The 9,381-nt window shown below is 37.8% G+C and overlaps 3 protein-coding genes across 3 annotated transcripts in view; 1 reads left to right on the top strand and 2 right to left on the bottom strand.

The window, feature by feature from the left end:
- The window catches only part of LOC103356200 (adenosine receptor A1-like), a 711,380-nt gene extending 710,022 nt beyond the window's left edge, over window positions 1-1,358 (bottom strand). The window contains exon 1 of the mRNA XM_008280276.1: window positions 1,299-1,358. The gene's annotated coding sequence lies outside the window, so the exon portion shown is untranslated. The remainder of the gene's footprint in view (window positions 1-1,298) is intronic.
- Window positions 1,075-2,346, top strand: LOC103356263 (adenosine receptor A1-like). The gene is made up of 2 exons (XM_008280352.1): window positions 1,075-1,403; window positions 1,695-2,346. Exons 1-2 carry the CDS (start codon window positions 1,075-1,077, stop codon window positions 2,344-2,346), a joined length of 981 nt encoding a protein of 326 aa, XP_008278574.1.
- A 2,538-nt stretch (window positions 2,347-4,884) lies between these two features.
- Window positions 4,885-6,929, bottom strand: LOC103356215 (uncharacterized). Its single transcript, XM_008280295.1, has 6 exons — window positions 6,859-6,929; window positions 6,567-6,715; window positions 6,378-6,451; window positions 5,924-6,022; window positions 5,462-5,560; window positions 4,885-5,152 (listed from the first exon to the last, which is right to left on the bottom strand). Exons 1-6 carry the CDS (start codon window positions 6,883-6,885, stop codon window positions 4,989-4,991), a joined length of 612 nt encoding a protein of 203 aa, XP_008278517.1. The 5' UTR covers window positions 6,886-6,929; the 3' UTR covers window positions 4,885-4,988.
- Between the last annotated feature and the right edge of the window lie 2,452 nt (window positions 6,930-9,381).

Below are 9,381 nucleotides of genomic sequence, written 5' to 3' on the forward strand. Positions count from 1 at the left end.
AGGATATTGTTGGAAATGAAGCAAAGTTTGTAGGAATACAAAAACTTGGATGCTTTGGTAGTCGCCTCTATTTTGGGTAAGAAACAATGAACAGGAAACTGCAGACAGATGCAAATGACAGGAGATGAACAGAGTGTCATGAGCCAGAGTTTAGCATGAGGGCAGGTTGGCTAAAGTTTTAGAGTTAAAATAAACCATTCTACCTTTTGGTGAAAGTGCGTTAGGGTAATCTATGGACAACCTTTAAACTGGTTCAGCTCCATAGATCAATCTAAACAATATTTGCAAAACCAGCCCCTGGAGAGGTGGACTACATTATGTCAGTACAGTGTTATCTAATGTGGGAGTGTATCAAAGCTGGCCGAATGTTAGCCCAGATTTGTCTGTAAATTCACATGTTCTATTGTTACAAGTCTATATACAGATACCATGTCACACTTTATACATTGTCACTTGGTTTTCAAGAACAGGCTTACATGATCTATTTGTGGAGAGTTGAAGAACTAGCAAAGCAAGAATCATGTTCACGGAAGCTCCTAAATTTAGCTACAGAGATTGTTTTACAAAATGAAAATGTTCCTCTAAGTGATGGAAAGAAAGAGACTCTTATTATTAGAGTACCAATTCAACACAAATCAGTTGACGGTTTGTAATTTTGGAAAAGTCTGTGTGCACCCTCATTTGCTGCACTTGCACTGGAAACCAGAAGAAGCTTAAATAAGCGGAAATGTATTTCACACTAATATGCCTAACCCACATAAATAACCAAATGCTCACGCCAGGGAACGTATGTGCATATAGATCTCTTTGAACAGCCACACTGCATTTCATCAAGGATGTGGTTTTGTAGCGTCTTATGTTTTAGACAGCTTGTCTATTTATTACCAGCTCACATAAACCACTTGCAACGATACTAGAGGTTGCTTTTTACTTCTAGACATATAGATCAATTGTAGATGTGCGTTGAGAGGAAGAACTTCCTCAGAGGATTCAGAAGAGCACACAGCACAGTCAGGCTCAGACTCAGATACGCTGCAACAGCAACCATCAGATATTTGCTTCATAGGAGGCACGATGAATGCTGGAGAAGTTATTTACATGTTGGTGGAAGTGCTCATCGCTGTTAGCTGCTGTCTCGGTAACTTGTTGGTTATTTTGGCGCTGTGGACCAGTAAAAGCATTCAGCAGCCCACCTTCTGCCTTATTGTGTCTCTGGCTGTGGCTGACTTCATGGTTGGCTGCGTGGCCATACCACTGGCTGTTGTTGTTGATGGACGAGTGAAGACTTCATTCCACACTTGTCTCTTCATCAGCTGTGTGGTCATCCTGTTGACTCTAGTTTCAGTCCTGTCTCTTCTGGCTATTGCAGTGGACCGGTTCTTCCGGGTGTACGTCCCTCTCAGGTAAGATTATTCACACCTACTAAGGCTTCTTGGAGATAGCTGTAAAATAGCACAGACAGGGTCAGGGATTCAGTATTGTATCACTTTAGCCTACCTTCACATTTAAAATAATTTTATCACCCAAACCATTTATTTGTCGCTAACACTTTCATTTACATCACTACACTTGGCATTTTTTTATACTCAAACGTTGCTATACTACTTTAATTTGTTTTAGTATTTTTTTGACACCACACAGAACACACAAATACATAAACAATTCTTCTTTGTTTTTGTTTTTTAAATGTATAGGTACAAAAGGACTGTAACCCAGAGACATTCTTATCTGGTGGTCGCTGCATGTTGGCTTGTTGCAGTGCCACTGAGCTTCACTCCCACACTCGGATGGTACAACCACAAAAACCTGTCAGAGTCTGTCAATTCTACAATCGTCTGCCAGTTCATAGCCGTCATCCCCATGTCGTACCTGGTGTACTTCAACTTTTTCCTCTGCAACCTCACACCTCTGTTGGTGATGATTGTATTGTACAGCTATATCTTCTGTACTATTCGAGGCAACCTTCGAGAGAAACCAGGCAGCGTTACCCCAAAACAGTCTGAGAGCTACATGAAGAAAGAGAAGGAGCTTGCACGATCTCTGTCCCTGGTCTTGGCTCTGTTTGCTCTGTCCTGGCTCCCTCTCCACTTAATGAACTGCATTGTTTACTTTGGTAAACCAACTGATGTGCCGATCTCAGCGTTCCATGTTGGCATTGTGCTTTCTCATGCTAACTCAGCTGTCAACCCAGTTGTGTATGCATTCAAAGTACAGAAAATCAAGACGGCATTTCTGAGGATCTGGCGACAGTGTTTTTCACGTGCAGCAGAAAATCAAGGATCTCAGACAACTCAGACGGACAACAATCCCAGCAGTAACATTCACAGTGTGAGCAAATGGTACTGAATGCAGATTTCCTTGTTTGTGTGTGTGTTTCTTCTTAATGGTCACACCTTTGACCCATGACTAAACATCCGCATTGTTAAGAAAAAAGAAAATCGATACATTTTCCTTGACTCTGTAGTATCTATTCTATTCAGCATATTAAATCTTTTATATATTTTACTTTATTTTTTTGTTTATTAGTTGCTGTTGTTTGTGTAATGCATTGTATTTTTATAGGTTCACTGTATCATAGTTGAGCCCTTTGTTTTTTCACTTCATTTAGTTTTTGTTTTTCTTCATGTTAGCCTTTAAGCTAAGTGACCGAAATGCTCTTTCTATAGTAGGGTATGTTTGAACTCTGTATTGGATACACAAGAAAATCAATATTCTTATCTGGCTCTACATTAAATGGAGAAGTGTACTTTCCACAATGTCTTCTATTTAAAGTGTAGTTTCAAGCCTACAAGGAAGAGAGAGTTTCTGCCACTTTTACCAGGCAAGTAAAGCTGATCTCTATACTCTGTAATGTACACACTTTAAAGCACTTGATAATACACATGTAAGAACATTATTAAATATTATGACAAAAACAATATTTCAGTTTGTACAAAGAAATCATTAGGTTGCAAAGATTTGCCAACAATCAAATCTCTTTAGTTTATGCTACGCTGCTATGCTAATGTGGCATAGAGATGAATTTATGTATGTTCATCATTTGAATAGATAAAAAGGCTTTGAGTCACTGTGTGCAGAGCATTTCAATGTTTTACCCTCTTTATGCATCCTGATTTACCTCATTTTGTTTGCTTCTAATCTCCTTCCACGTAGTCCATGTCATTCTTCCCATTACGACTGTTCACAGTGGGCATTGTTTGTGTTAAGATGAATTGCTTGTGAATTTTAAAAAAGCAATTTCTCAGTGCTTGCAGCAGCACAAGCCAATTTCTATTCATGTATTATAATGTGAGCAAATAGCTCAGCAATGATGGTCTCAAAGAAAATGGAAGCAAAACTATCTGCATGACTCGACTGAGGTAAACACAAACCATGTTTATTAAGTCACAGCTCGTCATAATGAGGTCTGCTCTGCTGCAGCAAATCTAGGACATGTGTTGTAAAAATAAGAAAACTGCTAGTACCAATTACACAACCATAATTTCATTCTTCCATTGAATAAGACGACTGTCACGGTATTTCTTGCACAAATATCATTGTAAATATTTCTTCTTGTAACTTCTGTCAAGATGCAGTACATCAACTATATTTAAACATCAAACTGACTTCCCCAAAGGTACGAACAGCTGCTGTTCAAAACCTGATAACACACAAATGTAGTTTCAAAATGGTTCACAAGTATCCATATTTGCCTGCTGATCTTATTAGTTTGCAGGCAAAGAGACATACAGTCACATCATCTGTACACAGACTATACTTATTAAACAAAACCTCTTTCTGGTTATGTCAAAACTTGATGTTCTGTATGAACAAAAAGCTACACCTCATATCTAAGAAATATTTAATAAGACAAAGCATTACAACTACTTTAATTCCCCATTTTAACCTTATTGTTTAAATTCTAGATGTTAGGTTCATTTTACAATTCAACATCATATACTAATGCGGAAACCAAATGGACCTGTGTGGACATGGCTATAGTGGAGCAGCAGGTCCCACAATTAAATGTAGAAAAAAATCTATAATAAAAATAAAATTATTATTATAGTAGCGATGATGGTGATGATGATGATGATGATGATGATTGTTATTATTATCATTAACAACGATAATAATAATTATTGTTATCAAAATAATAATATTTGATATCATCCATCCATCCATCATCTACACACTGCTTAATCCTCACCAGGGTCATGGGGGGCTGGAGTCTATCCCAGCCGACTTAGGGTGAAGGCAGGGGACACCCTGGACAGGTCACCAGTCTATCACAGGGCTACACTTAGAGACAGACAACCAAGCACTCTCACATTCACACTCACAGACAATCTAGAATCACCAATCAACCTCAACATGTTTTTGGACTGTGTGGGAGGAAGCTGGAGAACCCACGCTGCACGGTGAGAACATGCAAACTCCACGCGAACCGGCGACCTTCTTGCTGTGAGCCAACAGTGCTACCAACTGCTCCACCTTGCAGCCCTGATGTTATTATCAATATTACTACTACTGCTAATAATAATAATAACAATAATAATAATAATAATAATAATAATAATAATAATGATAATAATTTCACATCAAAGAAAACCATTTAGCACAATGTACTAAACAGCAACCTACTGAACTGTGAATGTTGTGTACCTACTGTTGCGTCACCGAATGAACGTGGTAAACATTAAACCTGTTTAGCATCAGCATGTTAGCATCACCATTATGTTAGCAGTTATTGGCTCAAATAACCTTGGTGTCAAAGTACAGCCTCACAGAATCACTGACACAGCTGTAGACATGTTTTTAGATAAAACCAAACAGACTTGTAAGCACACATGAATGCACATACCAAGCTTGTAGTTGCTGTGATTCACACATGCACTTCTGAAGGAAGAGAAATAGCAACATTGTCTTTATTTGCATTCCAATTCAGTGATGAAAAATGACATTCATGTCTTACACCATCTAAACAAGGCTCATCAAGCAAAGGCTACTTACTTCTGAAAAAAGGTGATAATCTGGCAAAGAATAATTTCTATGATACACCGGATTAATTTGTGACTCATGTTTGTCACCCTTTTAGACATCTCGTTAAAGTAGCTTTGCATCGTTTCCACATCAGCCGTATCATCATCAAGAGACTTGCAGTTTTCATAATCTGTACATGGAAATTAGAAAGGGAGATTGAAACAGACAATAAATATCAACAATCTACACAATTTGTTTAATGTGCAAGCTGATTTGTAAAAAGTACTTAGTAAACGTAATAGTAAAATCATGGCACTATTGTAGTAAAACATTAGCAATGTGTGTGTGTGTGTGTGTGTGTGTTTTTTTTTTAAAGAACATCAGCAACATCCTGCTATTTTTGTCTACACTAACTACATGGGTATATATGTAACATATGTTTGAGAGAAGTCATTTCAGAGGTTTTTAAAATTCCTTAAACATGTGGTAAAAGTCTCACCGTGATCTGTGTTAAAAACTAGGGGCTTGGACCAGCCAAGACACTCAACTTGTGTCTCAAACTCCTTCATTTCAGCAGCATCTACGCTCTTTCTCTTACCTGGTGAGGAAGTGACACGTCTGAGATACAAGCCATGTGAGGATTTCCTGTCTTCACAAAACTAGACCTCCTTAAACACTGCACAGATATCTATATTTATATAGCACATATTCAGATTTGTCATTCAAAATTAGCACATGTTAATCCGAAATAATTGTAATATTTGTTCACTTCATTAGCTTGTTCACCACACACATATACTGTATATTATAGGTTATAGTTAACTCATTATTTTTTCAATTATGAATGATCTGAAGGCAGGAAATGAATCTCCCAGAGAGAGTATCGTCTCATTTACGCTATGTCACCGATATTTAAAATCTCATTACATATTTTCAGATTCTATCCCTCTGTTGTTCTTACTGAAGAGCGTAAGAGTGTTCATGAAGTCGGACCCCTTTACAACAAGACAGTCAGGACAACCAGTTTGCAGCATCACATCTGCTTGGCCTATTGGAGCATCTGTTGGAAAGAATGTGATCATAAATTAAACTATATTACTATAATTCCACACCTGATTCACAACATTAAAAATGAATATACAATAAGAAACACAATAATCACAGTAACATTAAAACCTAAAGTTTTAATAGTTGCAACAGCTCTGTTTTAGTGGATTACTATTGCCTCTGTAAATTGTTAGTAATTTATTTTGTTGTTTTCTTTTTTGTTTTGTTTTTTTTCCATCGTGTGTGTTAATGGGATAGAATGAATGGGAGCAAGTGTGTGAATAAGCAGGGTCAGTAGTCTACAGTGTAAATGTTTGAAAGAGACAAAAAGACAAAAGCACATACAGTGTATTAAACAAAACTCTTACTGTTGCTGTCGACATTAAACACGTTGTGGTTCGCATAGTAAAGTGGCAGTGACTCATTGTAGCACATTCCATACCTGCAGGGGATTTGTTTAAGATTTGACACCTGACAGAACAACTATCCATAACAAGATATACAAATGCTTTGACTGTGTGAAGCATTTTGCCAATTGAAGTAGATAGATTTCTTACACTTTATAATTGACGTTGGCGTTGTAGATGTTTGGTGTGTCCTTAGCTGTAATATCCACTTCAGCACTTGGCCACAAAAAAACATCGACTAATGTTGTAGCCAAACAGACCTCTGTGGAAATAGCTATGTAGCGCCATTTTCCAGAAAACTGACATAAAAGAAGAGAAGATTGTGGATTTTTAGCAAGGAATTTACTTTTTGTGAATAGTTTCTTCACTTGTTTAGTTTAGTTGTTGTCTGACAAAGCAGTTTAAAATGCAATGTTGGTAATCAGTATGGAAACAGACTTACATCTATAGCTTTGTCTGCTGGCTTCATCAGCTTCTCACAGGCCAATGATGCAGCCTGACATACTGAGATGAGACTCAGCACAACAACAGCAACACACAGTGTCTTCATCGTGGCTCAGTAGGAGCTCTGGTGCCTCTTTGTCTCTCATTTCTGTCCTATATTGATTTCACTGACCAATTACTTTCCTGCCACATGTAGCCGCCCCTGAGTCAGTGCCTACAGTGCAGACAACGCTAAGCCACATGTTGATCCACTCAGCCTCTGTGTTTGCTTATCAAACACACTGCTTTGCAAACACGTTTCCCAAACTAGAGTAAAGGGATGTCCAGAAGTCAGTAAAGGTTTCATAACATACAACTGTCCAACAACTAAATCACTCAGAAAACTAGTGTAAAGCAGGACTGTCTTTTAACATGATCACAGGTTGGATTATGTTCACAGTCAACACTTTTTTTAATTATTAAAGTGCCACATTTATAACATAGCACTGTTGCCTCACAGTTTGAAGGTCCTAGGTTTGAATCTGGCCAATCTGTGGATTCTTTCTGGGTTCTCCGGCTTCCTCCCACAGTCCAAAAACATGCTGAGGTTAACTAGTGATTCTAAATCGTCTGTAGACGTGAATGTGAGTGTGCTGGTTGTCTGTCTCTAAGTGTAATGGGCTGTTGATGTGTCCAGGGTGAACCCTGCCATCACCAGGATAGACTCCCAGCTGACCAATGAGCGATTGTTTGTTTTTTTTCTTTTCCTTTTTCTTTTTTTTTTTTTTTTTTTAAATCTCAGATAGTATTTGATACATCAAGCTGAAATTTCAAAAAGTTCTTCATACATATCTGCATTTAGCAAAAAAAGAGGCAAATTAGAGATGCTTGAGCAGAAATTTGAGATGGAATGACCCATATGTTAACTTCAATGTCTACTATACACTGTTGACCACAAAGTTAGAATAAAGAAAATATTTTTACCTCTTCTCAAGTGATGATTGTGACAATATGATTTATTCTTGATCGATAAAATGTATATCTTCTCAAAACGTTATTGATTTCACAATATACATACAATACATTTCACAGTAAAAATTAAACCACAATTAACTTTTGCAAACTGTGTATTCAGGCTGAAACTAAATTAGGGGTATTGAACAATAGGATTAAGTGTTTTGTTTCAATTTTTCAACCTTGGTCTGTTTAACAGGAAACACATATTCGGGGAGATTTCATGCATTAGAATGTCCAATATTACTCTTTCAGATGTCACTCAGTCACTCAGTCATATTGAGTATGGCCACCCCTGACATGGATTAGTGCGTTAAGACATCATGGCATTCTGTCCACCAGCTTGTTGATGGTGTCAATGGGCAGGGCGTCCCACTCTTCGGTCACTTCCCAAAGTCAGAATTTGTTTTACCTGGGCAACTGGGACTCAGTGTGTAATCATTGCACCTGGTCAAAAGTGATTACTAATGTGTATGAATAGAGGAAAAAAGGGAAATTGGTCTGAAAACAAAAATGATTCCAACTTCATTGGCAACTCTGTGTGTGTGTGTGTGTGTGTGTGTGTGTGTGTGTGTGTGTGTGTGTGTAAATGTAGGCATCATTATTAAATCTCTGTTCTCTGTTTAAATTTTTAAGGTCTATGCCTTCCTTTGTTAAGTGCTGTGTGATAACGTCTTGTAAACTGCGCTATACAAATAAAACTGAACTGAACTGAACTGAATATAAAATTGTGTTTTTTCTTTTTTTATTTTCGGGGTGCCTCACAAATAATGGGGGGTTCTCTGGGGCCCAACAACAACAGTTTGCCCCGTAGCCTGCTTGGTCTCGAAAACGTAACATTTCCTCAGACCTTATTTGACTTTGTGTCTCAGCGTCTTTGATAGTTGTACTTTGACCCGAAATAAATCCAGGAAAAGGCTTAAGGGATCATCCATCACCGTGCTGCTTGTGTTTGAACTTTGTCACTGGTTCACAAAGCTTCTCCTCTTCGAACGTTATCAGGACTGTTCGCCGCCCCTCTGTGCAGGTAAGAGAGCGTCAGTTTTCACTAAAACACGGTGTTACAGTGCAGCATACAGATCAATAAGCTATTTAATAAGTATTTAGTGTTGGTGTTGAATGAGTTAAAAACAGTTTTTGACACATGAACAGGCCTGTGCTGGTGTGAAGTTAGCTCGCACTAAGTCTGCAGCAGCTCAACTGTTGAAACTCTGAACTGCGGTTCTACAGAATGTTAACACAGAGTCAAAAGTTATTTGTCTTTGATTAAATCATCATGTCAGCTTTAATTTAGTTAATGGTACATATATAATCACCCAATTATTAAAAGTCCAAGTACCTTGATAATAGCACCTAGATCAGGGGTTTTCAAAGTATGGGAGAGTAAGCCCCCCCTCAGAGAACAAATGAATAGCTGTGCCACCCCAACACACATACACACATTTTCAACATCTTCATAATATTATCATTCTTTTACACATCTTAAACACATTTTAATGAAACACAAATCAGATTCTGCTGATGGAAT

The sequence above is a fragment of the Stegastes partitus genome, unplaced genomic scaffold, assembly GCF_000690725.1.
Source record: "Stegastes partitus isolate 25-593 unplaced genomic scaffold, Stegastes_partitus-1.0.2 Scaffold5, whole genome shotgun sequence".
In the NCBI taxonomy this organism is placed as follows: domain Eukaryota; kingdom Metazoa; phylum Chordata; class Actinopteri; family Pomacentridae; genus Stegastes; species Stegastes partitus.

Coding starts and splice junctions, on each gene's coding strand:
- LOC103356263 (XM_008280352.1), top strand. CDS start 1,075: ATGAATGCTGGAGAAGTTATTTACATGTTGGTGGAAGTGCTCATCGCT. Junction 1,404..1,694: donor CGGGTGTACGTCCCTCTCAG/GTAAGATTATTC, acceptor TTAAATGTATAG/GTACAAAAGGACTGTAACCC.
- LOC103356215 (XM_008280295.1), bottom strand. CDS start 6,885: ATGAAGCCAGCAGACAAAGCTATAGAT. Junction 6,716..6,858: donor CAGCAGACAAAGCTATAGAT/GTAAGTCTGTTT, acceptor CTTTTATGTCAG/TTTTCTGGAAAATGGCGCTA. Junction 5,561..5,923: donor GAACACTCTTACGCTCTTCA/GTAAGAACAACA, acceptor CTTCCTCACCAG/GTAAGAGAAAGAGCGTAGAT.